The sequence below is a fragment of the Dipodomys spectabilis genome, unplaced genomic scaffold (assembly GCF_019054845.1).
Source record: "Dipodomys spectabilis isolate Male_0828 unplaced genomic scaffold, ASM1905484v1 ptg000340l, whole genome shotgun sequence".
NCBI classification, from domain to species: domain Eukaryota; kingdom Metazoa; phylum Chordata; class Mammalia; order Rodentia; family Heteromyidae; genus Dipodomys; species Dipodomys spectabilis.
Window position 1 is genome coordinate 1,170,812 of NW_024871017.1, and position 25,111 is coordinate 1,195,922.

Genomic DNA, 25,111 nt, shown 5'->3' on the forward strand with positions numbered 1-25,111 from the left:
TAAACCTCTATAAAACCTTTTATTAAACGGAGGAGCCGGGCACGTCAGGGGCAGCAGGTGGAGATGGTCACGTTGATGCCCAGGTTCCCGTTGTCCGCAAACAGATGCGCGATGGCCGTGTCGAAGACCAGGCAGTCGCTGTTGAGGATGGCGGCGGCCACGCCGTCGTGGATGGAGCGCGGCGTGGCCTCCCAGGTCAGCCGCCGCCGGTTCCCGTTCAGCTCCAGCCGGTAGGCGAAGTTCTCGGCCTGCTTGCGCGTGCCGATGAGCAGCACGATGGCGAAGAACTGCTGGTGCCCCTCGTACTTCTCCTGCTTCTCCAGCACCAGCATGAAGTGGTGGCCAAAGCAGGACTGCATCATGACCCAGTCCACGGCGCCCGGCAGGTTGATGTCCGTGGCCAGGAAGACGATGTCCTCCCCCTGCAGCGTGGTGATGCTCTTGTGCGCCAGCATCAGGTGCGACATGACCGTCTCCAGGGCCCCCTGCCACTTGCAGGAGGCGCCGGGGCAGGGGCAGGCGTAGGGCCGGAACTCACACACATCCTCGTGCTCCGGCTTCTCCGTGTGGTGCAGCGTCAGAGAGCAGCCGGTGGTGGCGTACTGCAGGGACAGAGAGAGACACAGCGTCAGCCAGCGCTGCGGGGACACAGAGACACGGCGTCAGCCAGCGCTGCGCTGCGGGGACACAGAGACACGGCGTCAGCCAGCGCTGCGCTGCGGGGACACAGAGACACGGCGTCAGCCAGCGCTGCGCTGCGGGGACACAGGCAGAGGGGCATGGCTGCCGCGCGGGCCCGTGCTGCCCTCTGCTGCTCCACGACTGCACACAGTGGCTTGGGAGTCGCATGATCAGTGTTTTGAGAGAAGGAAACAGTTTATTCCGTCTTCACCTCCGGCCCCGGCCCGAGGCCGCACCAGAGCACACAGACGCGCGGGCCGGCGCTCACGTCCACCGCGGTCTGCAAGGGGGGGACGGCGCTGGGGGCACCATGCCTTAGAGGACAAAGCAGCAGAGCCTCCTCACCAGCATCCGGCCCCCGGGCCCGGCCCAGCAGGACCCAGCGCCAGCACCCGGCCCCCGGGCCCTGCCCAGCAGGACCCAGCGCCAGCACCCGGCCCCCGGGCCTGCCCAGCAGAGCCTCCTCACCAGCATCCGGCCCCCGGGCCCTGCCCAGCAGGACCCAGCACCAGCACCTGGGTATCAGGTGCACATGCCTCAGTACCCAGCACCAGCACCTCAGACGCCAGTGCCCAGCATCTGGCTGGCATACCCAGAGGTTCCCCTTGCCCCCCAAATGTGAAAGCACAGGCCGGGAGGCATTCTTCAGGGACCTGGTTCTCAATGGCACCACGTGACCCCAAAAAGCCCATCCACAGCTACACTGAGGCCCCTGGAGGGTGGAGGAGCATCCCCCGGCTGGGGAATTCACTATGAGTAAACTCCGCAGGGAATGGGAGGCGAGGAGAGAGCGAGAGAGGAGGCGGGGAAAGCGTGGTAAGAGGCGGGGAGTAGGTGCTGAAGCCTCACTCTGGCCGTCACAGGGTTCGGACACAACAGCTCACAGGCCTCACACAGCCCGGCCACCGGAGGTGCGTGTGACCCGTCCCGTGTCTGTCCTGCGGGAAGCGGCCGCAGCCCCGCTCTGTCCCCGACTCGGGGCTCCCTCACGGCTGTGACTCTCATACACAAATGCACGCGATTTTTTTCCCATCTGAACAGAGAGCCCTTGGCCAGGGCTGGTCTGCGCCGGGGCTGGTCTGCGCCAGGCCTGCTGCAGGACCGCAGACAGTCAACAGATCCACGGATCCAAGCATCCACCTGACGGGCAGGACTTCCTGAGCCAAGAGGCTCCCCAGCTCCAGGAGCCAGGACCTCCTGGGACCAGCGCCACCGCCCTGCCCCAGGGCTGGCTTTTACCAGCAGGCTCCCCAGCCCGGGTCTCAAATGAGCACTTCTCGAGAAAAACAAAGCACAGTTGCTATGTTGTGTGGATGCTCACCAACGTTTGGATTAACGCCAAGAAAGATCCTTACCTAGAGCAAGCAAAAGCACACGGCTGCCCTCCAAAGTAAATAGCTGAAAAAAATAACACACAATATGCACGCAGCACGCACACAAGGCTGCGTTACACACAATATGCACACGGCCCAGCTGCACACATGCACACAAGGCTGCACGCACTGCACAGCCTGGTCTGGGGAACTCACAGCTGCGCCAACCCCCCTGACCTGGTCCGAGGGCTGCACGGCAATTATGGACCATCTCTGGCTCTTAGGAGACAGGGGTCAGGGGTCAACGCCAGCAATTCACACTCAACAATTTAAAACTCCCCATGACTGAAGAACCAGGTGCAGGATAAAGGCTTCTGTCTGGGGCTTCTTTTGCACTTTTTTTCCCCGGTCAGTCGTGTGGCTTGAACTCTGGGCCTGGGTGCTGTCCCTCAGCTCTTCAGCTCAAGGCTGGCGCTCTACCACGTGATCCACAGCACCACTTCCGGTTTTCTGGTGGTTTACTGGAGAGTCTCATGGACTTTCCTGCCCAGGCTGGCTTTGAACAGTGATCCTCAGATCTCAGCCTCTGAGTAGCTAGGATGACAGGCGTGAGCCACCAGCGTCCGGCTGCACTCTTATTTTAACCGCCGTGTAGTTTGAAATCACATCAGAATAAAAATGCACGGGAGAACTCAGGGACAGGGCGACGAATTATCCTCCCTGGGCAGGTTGCTTAGGAGTGCGTCGCAGGAATTAAGCTCGATCATGAGTGTGTTGCTAGCAGGAGAAAATACACTCCTAACTACACACAACCACAGCTAAGGTGACGTTTTCTCGGCTAGGGCCTCCTTGGGAGTCATTTCAGCAAACCAACATAATCTTCCAAGAAAGACACGGTAGCTTCTCCTTTGGTCACCACTGTCTCCCGATCGTCCAGGGCCGGCCCTGGCCGTGCGGTGGTCCCGGCGTGGCCTTCCCACAGCCCCTTCACCCACCGCTCCTGCCTTTGCCCCCCCACCACCCTGGACTCCATTACCACCCACGGCCGAGGCCGGCAAGGCCGGCTCCCTTCCAGCGTGCTGCCTGATCCATACAGAGAGGCGCAGACACACGCATCGGACGGCGGGGAGGAATTCCTGACGGTGTAGTGTGTGTGACTGGCAGACAATGAGGACTCTGCAGGTCTGTGCAGATGGGAGGGAACGGAGCTACACTTGGTGCAGCAGCTAGCCAGCAGCTAACGCAGCACCAGGTCATGGAGCGACCACAGGCTGTTCACAGCACTCTGTAGGCTTCTATTTTTGTTATCGCTGTTGCTTCTCGCCTACCACGTATCTGCTGGTAAACAGACACGAGGTGTATCTGCAGATGCACCGTGCTAATTTTACTTTATCCGAAGCCTCTCGCAGAAGTTCACGTTAAAACATTCCGTAGACCTTGAGATCGTATAAGAAAATTTTTTTATTTTATTAAAGTAGTTGTGCAAAGAGGTTTCCAATCCAATGTGGGGTTGTTGTTGTTTTTTAGATTTCGGATACTGCGTTTTCTGTGGATCATTTTTGATACATGCACCTCACCTACTTCACGTCTGTGAAGCACGGAGCGGTGGTGTGTGTGTGTGTGTAAGTGCCAGGCGGTGGTGTGTGTGTGTGTGTAAGTGCCAGGCGGTAAGTGCCAGGCGGTGGTGGTGTGTGTGTGTGTCAGGTGGTGGTGGTGTGTGTGTGTGTAAGTGCCAGGCGGTAAGTGCCAGGCGGTGGTGGTGTGTGTGTAAGTGCCAGGCGATGGTGGTGTGTGTGTGTGTAAGTGCCAGGCGGCGGTGGTGTGTGTGTAAGTGCCAGGCGGTAAGTGCCAGGCGGTGGTGGTGTGTGTGTGTGTCAGGTGGTGGTGGTGTGTGTGTGTGTAAGTGCCAGGCGGTAAGTGCCAGGCGGTGGTGGTGTGTGTGTGTGTCAGGTGGTGGTGGTGTGTGTGTGTGTAAGTGCCAGGCGGTAAGTGCCAGGCGGTGGTGGTGGTGTGTGTGTGTGTGTAAGTGCCAGGCGGTGGTGGTGGTGTGTGTAAGTGCCAGGCGGTGGTGTGTGTGTGTGTGTGTGTGTGCCAGGCGGTGGTGGTGGTGTGTGTAAGTGCCAGGCGGTGGTGGTGTGTGTCAGCCATGGGCTGCCGTCAGCCATGCTCCGGCCATCTGCCTCTCTGCCTGTGAGCCGGCCAGTCACCTCGGGCGGTTGGTGGCATTGTGTGCCCACTGCCCTTCAGGTCAGCCACGAAGCCCCTTCGTCACTCAGCTCCAGAGCTGTCAGACGGAGGCTCTGAAATACTGTGGCTCTCCTCTGGGGGAGCACTCCAACCGGAGCCCTGGTTTAAAGGTCCACCCTTTTCGCCTGACGGGGTATGAGGGGCCCCACGTGCAGCGTGCGCTGTTGGGGGGTTTACTTTCATCTTAGGGACTTTACACGAAGTTGTGTCAAGCCGGCCGGGGAGGCTTGCTACCATTTGAGCCACACCGCGATTCCAGAGCGTGTGGTCAGCGGGGGCTGGGGGAACCGGTTCTGTGAGGTCTCCTTAGAGGATATTCCAGCAAACAAAGGCGCCTCAAAGTCAGCTGGGGCCCAGGTGCCCCCTCCCCCCCTGCCCTTCTCCCAGGCTCCCCTGCTTCCGGCACCCCCCCCCCCACAGTGCTCAGGCCTCTCTTTTGTGTGGTAGTCTGGGGGTACGTCCTCTGACTCAGGGACTACTGCCAGGAGTTCTAGCACTGGAACTGGGGCTATGCCCAGAGGCCCCCCTCCCCTTTTTAGTTGCTTTAGTTTGTCTGTGTCTGTCTGTCTCTCTCTCTTTTTCTTTCTTTTTTGCCAGTTGTGGGGCTTGAACGCAGGGCCTCGGTGCTGTTCCTGAGCTCTTCTGCTGAAGGCGAGCGCTCTACCCCTTTGAACAGCAGCACTACCTCTGGTTTCTGGTGGTTCATTGGAGATCAGTCTCCCAGACATTCCTGTCCAGGCTGGTTTTGAACCGGGATCCTTAGACCTCAGCCTCCCGAGTAGCTGGGATGACAGGCGTGAGCTTCTGGCGTCCAGCTTTTAGTTTTTGCTTGTTTTTTGATAGGGTCTTGTGCTTTTGCTTGAACTAGCCTCAGGATGTGGAGGGGCCTTATTTACGCTGGTTCTGCATTGTTGGTTGTGAGACAGGGTCTCACTACAAGCTATAAGGCTAGGCTAGCCTTGAGCTCACAATCTTCCAGATTCAGTCTCACAAGTGCTTGGACTACAGAAATGCTATGTCTCCCAAATTTGTCAGAGGCCCAAGTCTGCTTTGCATGGCGTGTTAATGTCCTTCGGTGTACTCGGGCTGTAGGAGACTTCTAATGTAGAATCTGATCCAGTCTCAGACATCAATCTTCTGCTGTTGGCAGCGGATGGGTCCTGGACGCCGTGCACGCCGTCCTGCCCCCGAGGAGGGGGCATCGGGGACTGGATGCGTTTGTGGCCACAGGATGAACTATGAATGCCCCATGGAGGAGAGCCGAACCCCGGTCTAGATCCCTGAAAAGGAGGCCTGGGCCAAAGCTGGGCACACTGCTGTGGACTTACAGAAGCCGGTGCCCGCACAGGGGGCCCTCTGGCAGCCTCTGGGCTGGCCGAGGCGCGACTCCTCCATGGGTCGGCTCAAAGGCGTCCCTGATGAACCAACCCCGAGTCACAACCTGGAGCCCCAAGTAGGAGCCAGGGTTGCGTGTCCGGGGGACACAGGTTCGCAGACCGGCCGGACTGCCGGCTCACGCGGCCACGCCGACCCCTCCACAGGCCTGAGCGTCCTCCTCCGAGACAAAGTTCCACTAACAAGCACACAGCACCGTCTCCACGGCCTCCCCCCGCACCATGTCCCCTCCCGGGGACCGGGGGCCAAGCTCTTGAGGCCCGGACGCTGGTACCGGTGAATTCACAGGAGCTGCTCCTAAAGAGATCCCGAGACCAGGTGGGAGCTGGGCGGAGAGGGTCCCCAGGGCCTCCCTGAGCCTCGCGCTGCGCTGCCCGCGGGTACACCCACCTCCCAGCCCCACCGCGTGCCAGGGTCTTATCCCCGTTGGTAAACACATGCGCCGAGCAGTCCCACCAGCAGTGTGGGTGACGGCCGGAGGGGAGTGCACACCAGCTCTAAACCACCTGCACACGCACAGGCACAGACGGGCTCTGGCACACGCACAGACCCAGGCCCACACCGGCTCTGGCACACGCACAGGCCTAGGCCCACACCGGCTCTGGCATACGCCTAGGCCCACACCGGCTCGGGCACACGCACAGGCCCAGGCCCACACCGGCTCTGGCACACGCACAGGCCTAGGCCCACACCGGCTCTGGCATACGCCTAGGCCCACACCGGCTCTGGCACATGCACAGGCCCACACCGGCTCTGGCACACGCACAGGCCCACACTGGCTCTGGCACACGCACAGGCCCAGGCCCACACCGGCTCTGGCACACGCACAGGCCCACACCGGCTCTGGCACACGCACAGGCCCACACCGGCTCTGGCACACGCACAGGCCCACACTGGCTCTGGCACACGCACAGGCCCACACTGGCTCTGGCACACGCACAGGCCCACACTGGCTCTGGCACACGCACAGGCCCAGGCCCACACCGGCTCTGGCACACGCACAGACCTGGTGGCTTCCATCCTGTTCTGGGCTGCACAGTTCTCCATTCCAGTTTGTAAAGGGTGAGCTTTGCCCAGCTGTGTTCTTACAGAGACTTGTGCGTGGAGATTCCACGAAGGCTTCCGGGCCTGGCAGGGCTGCGTGGGGCCGCACAGACCCCGGAAGCCCAAGTCCGGCTGGCACACACATCGCCGCTCCTTCCCTTTCTCCTAAGACCCTGCCACACACGGGCTCCACGTCGCGGGTTCTCCTGAGAACCACAAGATGCGGTTTCTCCCCAAGGTGCTGGACCCCGCGGGAGGCCAGCTGTCACCAGCTGTGCTCTGGTCTCCGGGCGCGCTCCCTCCCTGTCCTGAGGAACTGGGGGCCTGGGGGCGTCTGGGGAGCGGCCGCAGCTCGCCAGGTTTCCCTAAAATGCCTCCAGCCCAACCTTCCTTCAAACCTTGGCGCTTGTTTGGTGGTGCAGGGCTTTGAACTCAGGGCTGCTAGGTGGGCAGGCACATGAGCTGGGCCTGCGTTTTTGGGCTTTAGTTACATTTGCGCTGGCTGGCCTCAGACCCCGCCCGCCCGTCTCCTTCCCACAGCCGTGGGAGGTCAGTGTGGCTCATGGCCGGACCCAAGGCCGCGTTCAGGGCTTGTGATCCACTCAGGCCTGAGTTCCCCGATTGAGAACTGCCGCGCCCCGGGGGCTGCGCCCAGGTGACCTCAACAATGAACACAGAGCGATGAGAGGACCCGGGCGCGAGCCTGACCACGCAGCTTCCCTGTCCGGGCGCAGTCCCAGGACCTCTGCGGCCGGCGCAGGGTGAGGCCGGGCCGGGCTGCCGGAGGCTGGGGGGGGGGGGTGCGCGCGTGGGTTACACGAGGCCTCACCATGCGGTGCCACGCGCGCATTCCCGCACACACGCGCAGGAGGGGCGGGCGGCGTCAGTGTGGAGGAGCAGCTGCAGCCGGTGCAGGTGCGGGGCGCGGGGCAGGGGGCGCGGGGCGCGGGGCAGGGGGCGCGGGCCCGGGTGCGGGATGCGGGGCAGGGGGCGCGGGCCCGGGTGCAGGGCGCGGGCGTTCCACCCGATCTTTCTTGCCATAGGAAACGTTTTAAACCAAACCCATCGCGCGTCCCGCCTGCCTTCACCATGCGCGGGGCGGTGCGGGGAGCCCGGCCCCGGGCAGCTGCGCTGGCCGCCCCCCAGCGCCTCCACGCGTGCGGTCTGGGGTCCCCGGCCCGCAGGACGGACAGGGAGCGGCGGGGGCCAGGGTCCCAGGGTCCGGGGATCTCGGGTCGTGGGGCTGCGTCCCTTGCCCGCCCGAGCTCGGGGCCCCTGCCCCGCGCCCCCTGTCCTCTGCCCCGCGCCCGCTGCCCCGCGCCCCCTGTCCTCTGCCCCGCGCCCGCTGCCCCGCGCCCCCTGTCCTCTGCCCCGCGCCCGCTGCCCCCTGTCCTCTGCCCCGCGCGCCCTGCCCCGCGCCCCGCGCCCGCTGCCCCGCGCCCCCTGTCCTCTGCCCCGCGCCCCCTGTCCTCTGCCCCGCGCCCGCTGCCCGCTGTCCTCTGCCCCGCGCGCCCTGCCCCGCGCCCCGCGCCCCCTGTCCTCTGCCCCGCGCCCGCTGTCCTCTGCCCCGCGCCCCCTGCCCCGCGCCCGCTGCCCGCTGTCCTCTGCCCCGCGCCCCCTGCCCCGCGCCCGCTGCCCGCTGTCCTCTGCCCCGCGCGCCCTGCCCCGCGCCCCGCGCCCTCACCTTGCACGGGAAGCGCACGGCCGCCGCCACCTTCTCCATGGCCAGGTTGCGGATGCTGGGCGTCAGGGCGCCGCGGCAGGTCGGGCAGCAGCGCAGCCCGCGGCGGCATGGGTTGCACGCCAGGTGTCCGGCCTGGCACTGCAGGATGGGCGGCAGCACGAAGTCCAGGCACACCGGGCACTCGAACAGCGACGTCAGCTCGGGCAGCGGGGCGGCCGCGGGGCCGGGGCCGGCGGGGGGCGCGGCGGGGCCGGGCGCGGGCGCGGCGGGCGGCGGCGGCGGCTTGGGGCCGGGCTTGCTAGCGCCGGGGCCGGCCGAGGGCGGGCGGCTCATGGCGGGCCGGGCGCACCATGGGCCCGCGCGGGGCGTCCGCCGACCCGCCGGGGTCACCGCGGGCGCGGGGCCGGGCGCGGGGCGCGGGGCGATCGGGCTCCGGCTCCGGCTCCGCCCCGACCCCGCGCGCCCTCCCCGCCGACCCCGCTCCGCTCGGCCCCGCACCGGCGGCGGCGGCCTCGGCTGACGCAGCCCCGCGGGCGCGCGCGGACGTGACGCCCGGACACGTGTGTGCGGCCCGGGGGACGCAGCCAGCGCCCGCCCCGCCCGGCCCCGCCCCGCGCCGGTGCGGGATCCCTGGGAGGGGCGCGGGGTCCCGGGGAGGGGCGCGGGGTCCCGGGGAGGGGCGCGGGGTCCCGGGGAGGGGCGCGGGGTCCCGGGGAGGGGTGCGGGGTCCCGGGGAGGGGTGCGGGGTCCGGGAAGGGCGCGGGGTGCGGGGTCCGGGGAGGGGCGCGGGGTCCCGGGGAGGGGCGCGGGGTCCCTGGGAGGGGCGCGGGGTCCCGGGGAGGGGCGCGGGGTCCCTGGGAGGGGCGCGGGGTCCCGGGGAGGGGCGCGGGGTCCCTGGGAGGGGCGCGGGGTCCCGGGGAGGGGTGCGGGGTCCCGGGGAGGGGCGCGGGGTCCCGGGGAGGGGCGCGGGGTCCCTGGGAGGGGCGCGGGGTCCCGGGGAGGGGCGCGGGGTCCCTGGGAGGGGCGCGGGGTCCCGGGGAGGGGCGCGGGGTCCCTGGGAGGGGCGCGGGGTCCCGGGGAGGGGTGCGGGGTCCCGGGGAGGGGTGCGGGGTCCGGGAAGGGCGCGGGGTGCGGGATCCGGGGAGGGGCGCGGGGTCCGGGGAGGGGCGCGGGGTCCCAGGGAGGGGCGCGGGGTCCCGGGGAGGGGTGCGGGGTCCCGGAGAGGGGTGCGGGGTCCGGGAAGGGCGCGGGGTGCGGGGTCTGGGGAGGGGCGCGGGGTGCGGGGTCTGGGGAGGGGCGCGGGGTGCGGGGTCCGGGGAGGGGCTCAGGGTGCGGGGTCCGGGGAGGGGCGCGGGGTGCATGGTGCAGGGAGGGGCGCGGGGTGCATGGTGCAGGGAGGGGCGCGGGGTGCATGGTGCAGGGAGGGGCGCGGGGTGCGGGGTCTGGGGAGGGGCGCGGGGTGCGGGGTCTGGGGAGGGGCGCGGGGTGCGGGGTCCGGGGAGGGGCGCGGGGTGCGGGATCTGGGGAGGGGCGCGGGGTGCATGGTGCAGGGAGGGGCGCGGGGTGCGGGGTCTGGGGAGGGGCGCGGGGTGCGGGGTCCGGGAAAGGCGCGGGGTGCGGGGTCCGGGGAGGGGCGCAGGGTGCATGGTGCAGGGAGGGGCGCGGGGTGCGGGGTCTGGGGAGGGGTGCGGGGTCCGGGGAGGGCGCGGGGTGCGGGGTCCGGGGAGGGGCGCAGGTTGCGGGGTCCGGGGAGGGGCGCGGGGTGCGGGGTCCGGGGAGGGGCGCGGGGTGCGGGGTCCGGGGAGGGCTCGGGGTCCCCGCGCTGGACGCAGATACAAAGCACCGATGGGACTGCACGGGCCGGGTTCGAGCCTCAACCCTGCGTCCACCGGAATTCTGAGCGGTCATGTGACCGGTGGGGACAGCCCCAGCGCAGCAGCCGCAGCCCCCAAAGCTGGGAACAGCCCCCCAAGGCAGAGTGTGAGGCCAGAAAAGCGCCAGAAGCAGCGCCAGACCCAGCCCGGCCCCGAGAGCCGCCCGCAGCGGCCTCCATCCACACACACGGCGGCCTCCATCCACACACACGGCGGCCTCCATCCACACACACACGGCGGCCTCCATCCACACACACACACGGCGGCCTCCATCCACACACACACACGGCGGCCTCCATCCACACACACACACGGCGGCCTCCATCCACACACACGGCGGCGTCCATCCACACACACGGCGGCCTCCATCCACACACACGGCGGCCTCCATCCACACACACACACGGCGGCCTCCATCCACACACACACGGCGGCCTCCATCCACACACACACGGCGGCCATCCCTCCACACACACACACACGGCGGCCGTCCCTCCACACACGGCGGCTGTCCCTCCACACACACACGGCGGCCGTCCCTCCACACACACACGGCGGCCGTCCATCCACACACACACACACGGCGGCCGTCCCTCCACACACACACGGCGGCCGTCCATCCACACACACACGGCGGCCGTCCCTCCACACACACACGGCGGCCGTCCCTCCACACACACACGGCGGCCGTCCCTCCACACACACACGGCGGCCGTCCCTCCACACACACACGGCGGCCGTCCCTCCACACACGGTGGCCATCCCTCCACACACACACGGCGGCCTCCATCCACACACACACACGGCGGCCGTCCATCCACACACACACACGGCGGCCGTCCCTCCACACACACACGGCGGCCGTCCCTCCACACACGGCGGCCGTCCCTCCACACACACACACACGGCGGCCGTCCATCCATACACACACAGCGGCCATCCCTCCACACACACACGGCGGCCGTCCCTCCACACACGGCGGCCGTCCATCCACACACACACACGGCGGCCGTCCCTCCACACACGGCGGCCGTCCCTCCACACACACACACGGCGGCCGTCCCTCCACACACACACACACGGCGGCCTCCATCCACACACACACGGCGGCCGTCCATCCACACACACACGGCGGCCGTCCATCCACACACACACGGCGGCCGTCCCTCCACACACACACGGCGGCCTCCATCCACACACACACGGCGGCCGTCCATCCACACACACATGGCGGCCGTCCATCCACACACACACGGCGGCCTCCATCCACACACACACGGCGGCCGTCCCTCCACACACGGCGGCCGTCCCTCCACACACACACGGCGGCCTCCATCCACACACACACGGCGGCCGTCCATCCACACACACATGGCGGCCGTCCATCCACACACACACGGCGGCCTCCATCCACACACACACGGCGGCCGTCCCTCCACACACACACGGCGGCCGTCCCTCCACACACACACGGCGGCCTCCATCCACACACACACGGCGGCCATCCCTCCACACACACACGGCGGCCGTCCATCCACACACACACGGCGGCCGTCCCTCCACACACACACGGCGGCCGTCCATCCACACACACACGGCGGCCGTCCATCCACACACACACACGGCAGCCTCCATCCACACACACACACGGCGGCCGTCCCTCCACACACACACGGCGGCCGTCCCTCCACACACGGCGGCCGTCCCTCCACACACACACGGCGGCCGTCCCTCCACACACACACGGCGGCCGTCCCTCCACACACACACACGGCGGCCGTCCCTCCACACACACACAGCGGCCGTCCATCCACACACACACACACGGCGGCCGTCCCTCCACACACGGCGGCCGTCCCTCCACACACACACACACGGCGGCCGTCCATCCACACACACACACACGGCGGCCGTCCATCCATACACACACAGCGGCCATCCCTCCACACACACACGGCGGCCGTCCCTCCACACACACACGGCGGCCGTCCCTCCACACACACACGGCGGCCGTCCCTCCACACACACACACACGGCGGCCGTCCCTCCACACACACACGGCGGCCGTCCATCCACACACACACACACGGCGGCCGTCCCTCCACACACACACGGCGGCCGTCCCTCCACACACACACGGCGGCCTCCATCCACACACAGTGGCCGTCCCTCCACACACAGTGGCCGTCCCTCCGCATGGGAGAGCCGCACACGGTGGTTGTCCCTCCACACGCTTTTGAGTGCAGAGAAAGGTCCGGAAGGCAGCGGGTGGTGCCCGGGAGCGGAGGGCCAGCGGTGTTTGGGGCCCTCCACGCTCCTGGAGTTTGCTCTCCTCTTCCCTCTCATGCGGGGGATTTGTCCTGGGTTTCCGTGTGTCCTTGCGTCTCCAGGGTGGTGTAGGGCTTGGCCGGGTGTGGGGCTGTGACCAGCCAGTGGCCAGGCGCGGGCCAGTGGAGGAGCCACACTGCTGACCTGGCGTCAGGCCTTTCCAGGTGGAGAGGTAGCCGCGTGCTGCCGGCCGGAGGGAGGGATGGGGTCCAGGGCCTCAGGGCCGGGCTGGAGTGCACGCTGCTCAGCCAGACAACCCAAAAGATGGCTCCCTCACAACTCAAGGCCAGAAGTAAAACCGAACGCCAGCGCGAGTCCGTAGGACGCAGCCGGGCACGTTGTGTGGACAGATGAATGGAGGCTCAGAGCTTTAGCGCCTGGCTGCAGGGAGGGGGTGGGAGGGGCAGCCTGTGCCCGCACCGCCGGCTGCTCTGCCCTGCCCGCCCCGCCGGAAGTCCTGACCAGGGCCTGTCTGACCAGCTCCCACCCCGCCCCACGCTCCCAGGTCTGCTCGGGCTCCCCAGGGCTCCCGCCATCCGGCCCAAGCCCGAGCCAGGATGGAGACCGCTGCGGGGCAGAGAGTGGCCACCACCTGGGCCTCCCACGGCCCAGTTCTGCCACCAATAGCCCAGCAGCAGGCTGAGGAGGCGGTGGTGGTCAGGGGAGCATCTGCCTCCCCGCCGGAAAGCAGGTGATTTCTTTTCTTCTCTTCCTGTCAGTCCTGGGGCTTGAACTCAGGGCCTGGTCGCTGTCCCTGAGCTGCTTCAGCTCAAGGCTAGCGCTGTACCACCTGAACCACAGCACCACTTCCTGTTCTTTCTGTGTCTGTGGTGCTGAGGAATGGAACCCAGGGCTTCCTGCGTGCTAGGCCAGTGCTCTACACTGAGCCGCCTTCGCAGGTGATTGCTACACCCCCTCCAGGTGTCTGTGCTGGAGATTCGGGCAGCGTGGGCGCACACGGGGCACAGGTGCGCGCCTGGCTCCCAGGGTTCTCCGCTCCCTCCGTCCCCGGGGACTCCTGCCCTCCAGCCCGGCCTGCTGCTCCTGCCCAAGCCCCGGCTTCCCACAGCCCTTCCTGCTGCTCCTGCCCTGCCACGGCCCGGCAGCGTGGGGCCAGCGCCCAGGAAGATGCCAGCGCCGGGGAAGATGCCGTCACCCAGTTCTTGGAAAGACCCTCAAAAGCAAAAAAGGCCTCAAGCAGTAGGATGCCTAGCACAAGGCCCCGAGTTCAAATCCCAGCTCTGCCACGAAAGAGTAGAAGTCAGGCCACTGCTGAGACTCCCTGTGCCAGACCTTGGCCAGCACAGCTGCGGCGGCGCACACCGGGAGCTCATCCTCCATCACAAGCTGTGGGCAGCGTTTCGGCCTTGTGTTTCTCTCTTGAGACGGAACTGGCCTCACGCTCGGCAGGCGAGTGCGCTGCCGCTCTCGCCCAGACCCCCGTTTGCTGCTGGGCTGGGCCTGGAGAGCCGTCCTCTGCCGTCCAAGTACGCTTACATCACCACGCCTGGAACACAGCAGACCTGCGGGCGTCTGAAAGTCGGGTACGCCTTGTCTGTGTTTCGTGTTTTGAGGGGTCGGGATCTCACCACGAGTCCACGCTGCCTGGAATGCTCGATCCCAGCACCGCTGTGCCCAGCTTCAAGCGTCACTTGGGGTAGTCAGATGCTTGTAGCTGTGCGGCTGGCCCTTCTGTGGGTAGGAGCTATGTGTGACCTTTGTGGACCGTGAACACAGTGCAAAGAACGGCGGGGCCTTTGTATGAACGGACCTGATCCCTCTCGGTTATTTTGTTTGCTGGGTGTGTTGCGAAACAAATAAGCAAAAGCCGTAAGCCGGGCGCTGGTGGGCTGAGGTCTTAGGATGGTGGTTTGCAGCCAGCCTGGGCAGGGAAGTGCCGAGACACTGTACACCTTCGGTTAGTCACCAGAAAAGCTGGCCTGGAGCTGTGGGTCACATGGTAGAGTGCACAAAGGTCCAGGGACAGCGCCTGGTTCCGCGTCCAAGCCCCGGGATGGCCGCCTCCCCCGGAAGGCACAGATGAGTGTCTTAAACGGTTGTCTCTCAGTTCTAGATGGCAGAGACACAGGGCTGAGATGGAGTTACTGTGGCTTCAGCCCCTGCGTGGTGCCCTGTGGCCCTGTGGCGGGCATGGTCTTCCACAGACCCCTCTCTCCTGAGGGCCGGGTCACGGTGGACTGGAGTCTACCACAGCGCCGCTCTAACCCGAGGCCTCTGTGAGGGCCCCGTGTCCAAACAAGACCCCGCTGGAGGTGTCGGGGGTGGGAACTCAGGCCTGGGACCACTCTGTGTGTGTGTGTGTTTCCAGGAGGGGCTCGGGGGACAACACTCAACCCCTGTCAATCATTCACGGCTTTCGCATGTTCTGGGAGGTGCTCACGGACAGTCTGAGGTGTGTGTGGATGCTCGCTGACCTTACCGTCACTCGTTTGTATTTGAAGCAAGTCCAGTTTCCAGGCGTACACAAACTCGGGTGGGAAGCGGGCGGGGAGCTGCTCCCCAGCTCGGGGCCTTGGGTTCCGGGGGCCTCCCCCTGCGGACGCCCCACCCCTCGGAGCCTGATGGCTCCTGGCAGCTCAGTGAACACCGTGGCTTCACAGGGTCCTCAGACGAGCGTGGCGGGGGTGTGCCCGCAGGGGTGTGTCCGCCGCTGTCCTGGGGCGGCCCGAGCGTGGCGGGGGTGTGTCCGCCGCTGTCCTGGGGCGGGTGGTGATGTTCATTAGCCACTCGAAAGCCTGTTAATTGCGTTTATTATAATCAGCGTTGCCAAAGGCAGCTGAGGCCTCCTGGATGTCCTCTCCGGCCTGAGGCGTTTGATTAAATGGTTGCTGGGCCTCCTGTGTGGCTGGACTGACAGGCCCGGTCCTGGGAGCCTTCTCTAACAAGGTAACTCACCAACGGTGGCCTTTGGTACCGATGGCGAAAGTTGTGCTTAGAAACAAAAATTCATAGTTTTTAAAGACTAGTGTGGGCCCTCAGAGGGTTGACAGCGTTCCAACGCCTCGTGACCTTTCAGACGACGTGGCAGCGATAATCATGAAAATAGCTATTGAAAGCTGTGTAATAAAGTGTGCTCACTTTGGAAACCTGCCCAGCTTTGTTTGAACTCCACACTTTGCAAATGCCTAGTATATGAGGTTGCAAGGCTACTGAAGCAAAGGTTTGAAATGTGCATTGGCGTGCTAGCTGGCCAGGCTGGCGGGCAGCAACGCCCAGCGGACACGTGCTGCCCCTCGCCAGCGGTATCTGCACGGACCTGGTTTTTCTGCAAACACCTCAACCAAAGCAATGCACGGCACACAAAGAGGACCCAGCTGGCTTTGATGAGCCAGATATTAGGGCTGTAAAAATACAGGACAGCTGCACTCCTTCAAACAAAGGGGAAATAGTTATCACTTATTTTTAAACATTATGTTAATACTTATGGGAGTTTATTTTTTTGTGTGTGGGACCTGGGGCTTGAACTCGGGGCCTGGGTGCTGTCTGTGAGCTTTTGTGCTCAAGGCAAGTGCTCTACTTCTTGAGCCACAGCTCTACTTCCTGTTTTCTGGTGGTTCATTGGAGATAAGTGTCTCATGGACTTTCCTGCCCAGGCTGGCCTTGAACCGCGATCCTCAGATCTCAGCCTCCTGAGTAGCTGGGATGACAGGCATGAACCCCTGACACACAGCTCTGGGGAGCTTTTTCCTTTTGAGTCAGGGGCTTAAAGGGCCCTGAACTAAACGGTCTAGGAAGAAGGTAGTGAAACAATAAAGTGTCTAGCACATAGCAGGCACTTGAGCAGCTGTCAGAAGAAAGATGGGTGCTGGAGGGGGAAGGGAGAGGCGGGGGGGGGCTGGAGGTGACCAGGGGCCGTGCCAAGGGAGCTTTGGGGACCTGGGTGCTGGATGCGCAGGGGCCCCTCGCTTTTATGAGCCCCGCTTTCTTCCTGTGCCTGAGCCCAGACTCTCGGCCTCTGCTGGAGACCACCGGAGGCCATCAGAGTGGGAGGCCAGTGTGGTCTCTAGTCAGACTGACTTGTTCTTAGAGGAAGAGAAACCTGGACACACACAGACTCCCGGACACCCGCCATGGAAGGGAGCCGCCAGGGACACGACCGGACAGCGTTAGCGGGGGCGGGCTGGGGGGACCACACCTGCCGGCACCTTCACCCTGGATGTCTCTCTTCCAGACTCAGAAAATGCGTTTCTGAGGTTCATGCCGCCAGCGTCTGGGACTTTGTGACCACGGTGACACCAACGTAGCACCTCTCTTCTTTTCTCAGAAATCCTCGCTGGGCGTGAGGACCTGCACAGGAGCTTTGACAGCCTCGGTGGACGCAGGCAGCGAGGCTGTGAGCGTGGGCCCCGGGTCCCGTCCGGAGGAGAGAGGAAGGCCGGGGGCGTCCGGAGAAAGGCCTTCGTCATCATCTTCATCATCGTCATCATTATCATCATCTTCATCATCGTCATCGTCATCATCATCGTCATCACTGTCATCGTCATCATCATTATCGTGGTCATCTTCATCGTCAGGAGGTAGGCAGACCCCCACGTGGATGGAGAGACGCAGGCCTTTCGGGGCTGAGGCAGTCAACGCCTGCGTTTCTCTCCTCAGCCGTTGGAGGCTGGAGACCAGCCCTGGGGCAGGACGGGTTTATAGGAGGCTGTGGTGAGGTAGTCACTGGTTTGCTGATGCTTCTTCTCTGTCCGTGGTTGATGTGTGGAAGGAAGGCCCAGTCCCTTGGGGGGAGTCCACCGGGCTGCGGCCTGGGCCCGCCGTGGGGCCGCCCGTGGTCTGGCCTGCTGTGGGACCGTGGCCTGGCCCGCCGTGGGGCTGCGATCTGGGCCTACTGTGGGGCCGTGGCCTGGCCTGCCGTGGGGCTGCCCGTGGCCTGGCCTGCTGTGGGGCCGTGGCCTGGCCTGCCGTGGGGCTGTGATCTGGGCCTACTGTGGGGCCGTGGCCTGGCCCGCCGTGGGGCTGCAATCTGGGCCTACTGTGGGGCCGTGGCCTGGCCTGCCGTGGGGCTGCCCGTGGCCTGGCCTGCTGTGGGGCCGTGGCCTGGCCCGCCGTGGGGCCGTGGCCTGGCCTGCCGTGGGGCCGCCTGTGGCCTGGCCTGCCGTGGGGCTGCCCGTGGCCTGGCCCGCTGTGGGGCCGTGGCCTGGCCCGCCGTGGGGCCGCCCGTGGCCTGGCCTGCCGTGGGGCTGCCCGTGGCCTGGCCCGCTGTGGGGCCGTGGCCTGGCCCGCCGTGGGGCTGCCCGTGGCCTGGCCTGCCGTGGGGCGCTTTCCCGTGGGCACGGCCTTGTGTGGTCCATGAAGGGTCGCGTTCCTTCCCGCTGTCTGGTGGCTTCCCCGGACCCGGTGCTGTCCTCACGCAGCCTCGTAGATCCTGCGAGAGGCCCGGCTGGCCGAGTGGGCCTCGGTGACCGGGAGCGCGGAGCTGTGGGGCCTCCGTGACCGGGAGCTCGGACCGGGGTGTGTGGTGAGCGCGGGTGGCCGGCTGCGGCCGCGCCGTCAGGCCCACCGCCCCCGCGTCCGTGAGTGCTCCGCCCCGTCCGTGAGTGCTCCGCCCGCGTCTGTGAGTGCTCCGCCCGCGTCCGTGAGTGCTCCGCCCGCGTCCGTGAGTGCTCCGCCCGCCTCGGGCCAGGGCAGGGCCTCGGGGTGCGGCTCTGCCTCGGGCCAGGGGCAGGGCCGGACCAGGGCCGACCCTGGCCTCCCCGGCGGCCGACACCCAGAGGTGCTGGAGAAAGCGAGGACATCGCACGTTTAAAACACGCGTTTCAGGTTGTGGAACGGTTTGGGGTTACGAGGAACGGTCAAGCTCTTGTCAGGGCCGGGTCGCCATCACTGTTCCCGCCGGTTTTGAGCAAGTCTCGCTGTGCAGCCCGGGCGGGCCCTGGCCCTGGGCCTCCTCCCCCAGCCCGCGGCCTGCGGCTCCGGCCTGCGGCTGTGCCCCGGGAGCCTCGCCCGCCCGCGGCTCCTCATTTTGGGGACTCCATGGTCCCCGGGAATTCTGAGGTGGTGTCTGGCCCCGCCCCTCCCTGGGCGTGTCTGGCCCCGCCCCTCCCTGGGGGTGTCTGGCTCCGCCCCTCCCTGGGGGCGTCTGGCCCCGCCCCTCCCTGGGGGCGTCTGGCCCCGCCCCTCCCTGGGCGTGTCTGGCCCCGCCCCTCCCTGGGCGTGTCTGGCTCCGCCCCTCCCTGGGGGCGTCTGGCCCCGCCCCTCCCTGGGCGTGTCTGGCCCCGCCCCTCCCTGGGGGCGTCTGGCTCCGCCCCTCCCTGGGGGCGTCTGGCCCCGCCCCTCCCTGGGGGCGTCTGGCCCCACCCCTCCCTGGGCGCGTCTGGCCCCGCCCCTCCCTGGGCGTGTCTGGCCCCGCCCCTCCCTGGGGGCGTCTGGCCCCGCCCCTCCCTGGGCGTGTCTGGCCCCGCCCCTCCCTGGGCGTGTCTGGCTCCGCCCCTCCCTGGGGGCGTCTGGCTCCGCCCCTCCCTGGGGGCGTCTGGCCCCGCCCCTCCCTGGGCGTGTCTGGCTCCGCCCCTCCCTGGGCGTGTCTGGCTCCGCCCCTCCCTGGGCGTGTCTGGCCCCGCCCCTCCCTGGGCGTGTCTGGCCCCGCCCCTCCCTGGGCGTGTCTGGCCCCGCCCCTCCCTGGGCGTGTCTGGCTCCGCCCCTCCCTGGGCGTGTCTGGCTCCGCCCCTCCCTGGGCGTGTCTGGCTCCGCCCCTCCCTGGGCGCGCCTCCTTCGGAGCTGCCCTGGTGCCTCTTACTGAGGCTCTCCGGCTGCATTTCCGCGCCGTTGGCGGAGGCGCAGACCCGCCGGTGAGCGGACACTCCGCGATGCGCCTGTCTTCCAAACGCCCCGCAACGCTGTCCCGCAACACGCGCCGAGAGCACCGACCCAGGACGCCCCGCAGCGCTGTCCTGCAACACACGCGGAGTCCTTTGTTGGTGTTTGGTCCCGCCAGCGTGTGCGCGCGTGTGCGTGCAGGTGCGTGCATGTGTGTGCGTGCATGTGTGCGGGTGCGTGCGCTCACGTGGTGCATGCATGCATGCGTGTGTGCACACACGTGTGTGTGCATGTGTACGTGCGCTCACGTGGTGTGTGCACATGGCCACCTTTCCCGAGAAGAAAACGTCCACCCACCCGTGGGCCAGGTGGAGACGCAGGCATTCTGAGCTGCGACAAGAAGGGGGCTGTTTCAACGTTTTTCATTTTTTCCCTCCTATTCCTATTTTTCTGGCTCGATTGCTATTTCTCCAAAGAGACACAGAGATTCTACGTCTGCCATTTTGCTGACAATCCCTCTTCTCTGCAGATTCTCAAACGTCATGGCCTCATTTTCTTACCAGCCCCTGGCCGTCCCCGGGGGGTTGGGTTGTGGGGAGTCTGTGTTCTCGCTGCTTTCCGCATTTCATTCAGGTGAATCCTGGAGGAGAGGAGGCTGGGCCCCAGAGGGGAGGGCTGGGAGGACGCCGGGGGCGTGCGGGCCTGTGGCTTTCATGAGGGGGAGCAGGAGAGCTGCCTCCTACCCACACCGAAGCCCTGGGGGTCCACATCTCCCCACCTTCCAGCCTGGGGCCGGACCCAGATCCCCACCAGCCGCCAACACCGAGTCCAGGGTGCGAGCAGCGGCGGCAAGCCCAGAGTGTGCACAGCTGGTCTCTTCTCCTGGGCTCTGGTGGCCTGTGTGTTTTCCAGCGCCCCCCCCCCCCCCATCACCGTCCTGGCTCTGGCTGTGCCTGTGTCCCTGGCCATGCCGGTCGAGGATGAGCGTCCTGCGCCTCTGTGGGGCTCCTCAGTTGCCGTAGACGTCTCTGGAAGCTTCAGGGGTCTCCCTTGGACACACGCTGAGGTGTGACGCCACGGTGACTGTCCCTGGCCGCCCTCGGCCCTGGCTGGTGGCTGCCATGTGAGTTAGAGACCATGAGACACCACATTTGACTCCGTGCCAACGCGCTAGACAAGCAACAAGTACGAAGCTGCAGGTGCGCGGGGCCGCAGGTGCGCGGGGCCGCAGGTGCGTGGGGCTGCAGGTGCGTGGGGCCGGGGGCAGTCCTTCTCGGGGAAGACGTCTCTGCAGTGTGGAGCAGCCCCCGGGGGCCCTAGGTCCTGTTTTAAAGAGTCCGGCCTGCAGATGCCAAAGCTGCAGGTCGTGAACACGCACAACCAGGTGCCCACGCCCAGCCCGAGTCACCAGGGCCGTGCTGGTGGAGGGACGTCATTCCTGGGCTGGTGAGCCACACAGACCTGCCGAACGGCTGCGGAAGACGCCAGGCCCAGTTTTACAGAGTGCAAACACCAAGTCACAGAGTATCAGGCGAGCGTGACTGCGAGCTTTGGTCATGGGAGCAGAGAAGGAGAATTTTTTCTTTAATGCATTTTAAACGTAAAATTCACGTCAGTACTCCCTCCCTCCCCGTATTGGGGTGGACTCAGGGCCTCATGCTCCCTTGGCTTGCTTGTTCATGGCTGGAGCTTTACCATCTGAACCACACCTCCTACCTGGCCTTGTGCTGGTTAGTTGGAGAAGGCTCCAAGATGTTTCTGTAGAGGCTGGCTTTGAACCAACATCCTCCATATCACAGCCCCCTAAGTAGTTAGAATTAGAGTCGTAGGCCATCTGTGCCTGGCTTTGTGTCAATATTTCAAAGATTTCACCAAACATAGCGAAACACATATGGTCCTTTGAAGCTTAATGCCTCGACCAAGGTTTTAACAAGGTGTTAGCGCCCAAGCAGAGGCTGCAGGGCCCGACCCCTTGTCCACCCCTGCACTGCTATTTTTTTTTTGGTCGGTTGTGGGGCTTGAACTCTGGACCTGGGCGCTGTCCCTCAGCTCTTCAGCTCAAGGTGAGCGCTCTACCGCTTGAGTCACAGTGCCATGTCTGGTTTTCTGAATTGGTTCATTGGAGACAAGAGTCTCACGGTCTTTCCTGCCCGGGCTGGCTTTGAACCGCGATCCTCAGATCTCAGCCTCCTGAGTAGCTAGGATGACAGGCGTGAGCCACCGACGCCTGGCCTGGCTGTCTATTTTGAAGGGTAGCGGGCAGAGCCTGCCGCTGCTCAGGCGATGTGTCCGGGCCCCTCCCTCTCCACTCTGCGCTGAGCTGCGTGCTCTGTGTGCGTGGCTGGTGCTCAGTGCGTTTGTTTGCTGTCCGGCAGTCCCGGAGTTCCCAGGCCAGAGCAGGTGGCTGCAAGGGTACATTTTTCTCACTGTCTGGTCCACACATTTTCCATGATCTGACCGTTTCTTTCCAGAAGCAGCATTGTTTTAATTCCTCTCTGGCTTGTTACTGACCCCTTGGGTTGTACGGAGCGGACTCTCGCCTGCAAACTGTGTAGCTCGGGCTCCAGGGACCTCACGGAACCGGGGCCGCTCCATCTTGGCTTTGCTGACTTTCTTGGGGCTGAATTGACCCTGGGCTTTTGAATAGTTGCTGCGTCTCGGTGGAGCGGTGACTCCGCTGTGTAGCCCGTTGCTCTTCAGGGTTCGGCCAGAGTTGGGTGAGCGGTGGACCGGCCGCGGTGCGCGGTGTGGCGTGCGGTGCGGCGCGCGGTGTGGCGTGCGGTGCGGCGCGCGGTGCGGCGTGTGCTCCTCTCCCGTGTGGGCTGTAACTGCGTTCCCCCGCAGACATGTCTTCCCGTCCACGCCTCCTCTTTCACTCCTTGCCAGCCTTTGGCTTCTTTGTCAAAGACCGTTTGCTGTAACTTTCCCAAACCCACAGTTCCACGGGTCTGTCCTTACACACTGCGCTCCAGAGAGAGTTTTTCACCCACTGTGATGTGCGCAGGAAAGCGCGTAAACAGCCTGCGTACAGGTCGAATGACTGTTTCCCCAAGTGACTGTGACGGGCAGCCGTCCGCGCGCGGGCTGGCGCTCCACAGCCTCCCGCAGGCTCCCGTCCCCACCCAGATCCCGACCTCTGTCAGGCCTGGCTCGGGGGAGAATGGCGGCCAGGCGGCGTCAACGTGCAGGCTCCAGATATTGTGATGTCATCGGAGGGGGACGCATAGCTGGCAGCACAGGCCCCCCCCCCCCCGCCGTGCTCCCCCTCGCCCGGCCGTGCCCCCCCTCCTGGGCCGTGCCCCCCCACCCAGCTGGAGGGGCGGGCCATGCTTCCCCCCCTCGCCCGGCCGTGCCCCCCTCCTGGGCCGTGCCCCCCCCCAGGGGCGCCCACGCCCTCCGGTCAGCCTGCAGCCTCAGGACCCGCACAGCTGCGCTCAGAGCACCACCTGGTGGACAAGCCGGGAGCTGTGCTGGGTTGGTGGAGGGTGGGGACGGCTGGCAGGGAGCCGTGTCCCATGTCCCGTGTCCCGTGTCCCCGTGTCCCCGTGTCCCGTGTCCCCATGTCCCGTGTCCCGTGTCCCCATGTCCCGTGTCCCCATGTCCCGTGTCCCCGTGTCCCCATGTCCCCATGTCCCGTGTCCCCATGTCCCGTGTCCCCGTGTCCCCATGTCCCGAGTCCCTGTGTCCCGTGTCCCCGTGTCCCGTGTCCCCATGTCCCGTGTCCCCGTGTCCCGTGTACCCATGTCCCCATGTCCCGTGTCCCCATGTCCCCATGTCCCCGTGTCCCCATGTCCCCGTGTCCCCATGTCCCGTGTCCCCGTGTCCCGTGTCCCCGTGTCCCGTGTCCCCATGTCCCCATGTCCCCGTGTCCCCGTGTCCTGTGTCCCCATGTCCCCGTGTCCCGTGTCCCCGTGTCCCCGTGTCCCGTGTCCCCGTGTCCCGTGTCCCGTGTCCCCGTGTCCCCATGTCCCGTGTCCCCGTGTCCCGTGTCCCGTGTCCCCGTGTCCCGTGTCCCGTGTCCCCGTGTCCCGTGTCCCGTGTCCCCGTGTCCCGTGTCCCCGTGTCCCGTGTCCCCGTGTCCCCGTGTCCCGTGTCCCCGTGTCCCGTGTCCCGTGTCCCGTGTCCCCGTGTCCCGTGTCCCGTGTCCCCGTGTCCCCGTGTCCCCGTGTCCCGTGTCCCCGTGTCCCCATGTCCCGTGTCCCCGTGTCCCCGTGTCCCGTGTCCCGTGTCCCCGTGTCCCCATGTCCCGTGTCCCCGTGTCCCCATGTCCCGTGTCCCATGTCCCGTGTCCCCGTGTCCCGTGTCCCGTGTCCCCATGTCCCGTGTCCCCGTGTCCCCATGTCCCCGTGTCCCGTGTCCCCGTGTCCCCATGTCCCGTGTCCCCGTGTCCCGTGTCCTGTGTCCCGTGTCCCGTGTCCCGTGTCCCCGTGTTCCCGTGTCCCGTGTCCCCGTGTCCCATGTCCCGTGTCCCCGTGTCCCCATGTCCCCGTGTCCCCGTGTCCCGTGTCCCGTGTCCCCGTGTCCCGTGTCTCCGTGTCCCGTGTCCCCGTGTCCCGTGTCCCCGTGTCCCGTGTCCCATGTCCCCGTGTCCCCGTGTCCCGTGTCCCCGTGTCCCCATGTCCTGTGTCCCCGTGTCCCGTGTACCCATGTCCCCATGTCCCCATGTCCCGTGTACCCATGTCCCGTGTCCCCGTGTCCCGTGTACCCATGTCCCCCTGTCCCCGTGTCCCCGTGTCCCGTGTACCCATGTCCCCATGTCCCGTGTCCCCATGTCCCCGTGTCCCGTGTCCCGTGTCCCCATGTCCCCGTGTCCCGTGTCCCGTGTCCCCATGTCCCCGTGTCCCGTGTCCCGTGTCCCATGTCCCGTGTCCCGTGTCCCGTGTCCCCATGTCCCCGTGTCCCATGTCCCGTGTCCCGTGTCCCCGTGTCCCGTGTCCCCATGTCCCCGTGTCCCATGTCCCGTGTCCCAGCCCCTCAGCCAGCGCAATGGTGAGCACACACCGAGTCAGACCCTGAAAGTGGCTCCGCGGCTGATTCACACCCTGCCCTCTGACCTCCACACCCTGCCCTCTGACCTTCACACCCTGCCCTCTGACCTCCACAGTCACCAACAGCTAGAGCCCAGCGCCGCCCTGGCTGTGGCCTGGCCCGGAGCCCCCGCATCCCGGCCTGGAGTCCCTGCATCCCAGCCCCGCGTCCCAGCCCGGAGCCCCCGTGTCCTGGCCCGGAGCCCGCGGCTGGCCCCGCGTCTGGTGTTGGTTTTCCGCCGTGGTCTCTCTCTTGCTCTATCATCTGCGCCTCTCGCCCCTCGTCCGTGGTTCTGACTTCTCGTCCGGCTGCGTCCGGCTTCTCTGGCATCCAGAGCCTTCTCCCGGGGAGGCAGGCCCCTCTGCCGTGCCCGCAGCGCGGAGAGTGTCGGTCCAGGCCGGGAGGCCTCGTCCCCGCAGGCCTGGCCCTGCCCAGGCCCACCCGGCCCGTGACATCAGTGAGTGTGGACTAAACAGCTGCTCTATGCTGCTCGGCTGAGAACACACTCTGATCTGAGGGTCACGGCCATCCAGGTCACAAAGAAAGGCCCGGCTAAGGACGGGGTCAGCTCAAGTTGCCACTCAGAGCTCAGGGGGTGCGTCTTCACCCACAGAACCCTCTCCCTCACCCACGCGGCCCTCCCCCTCCCCCACACAGCCCCTCCCCCCACGTCCCTCCCCCTTCCCCCTGCGCCCCCCCGCCCTCCCCTGCTTTGAGAACAGTTTTCATGACCCGTGGAA

At 66.0% G+C, this 25,111-nt stretch overlaps 1 protein-coding gene across 1 annotated transcript; it reads right to left on the bottom strand.

Annotated features, from left to right (window-relative positions):
• On the bottom strand, positions 1 to 8,697 carry Siah2 (siah E3 ubiquitin protein ligase 2). Its single transcript, XM_042665661.1, has 2 exons — positions 8,365 to 8,697; positions 1 to 602 (listed from the first exon to the last, which is right to left on the bottom strand). Exons 1-2 carry the CDS (start codon positions 8,695 to 8,697, stop codon positions 45 to 47), a joined length of 891 nt encoding a protein of 296 aa, XP_042521595.1. The 3' UTR covers positions 1 to 44.
• Positions 8,698 to 25,111: the final 16,414 nt, after the last annotated feature.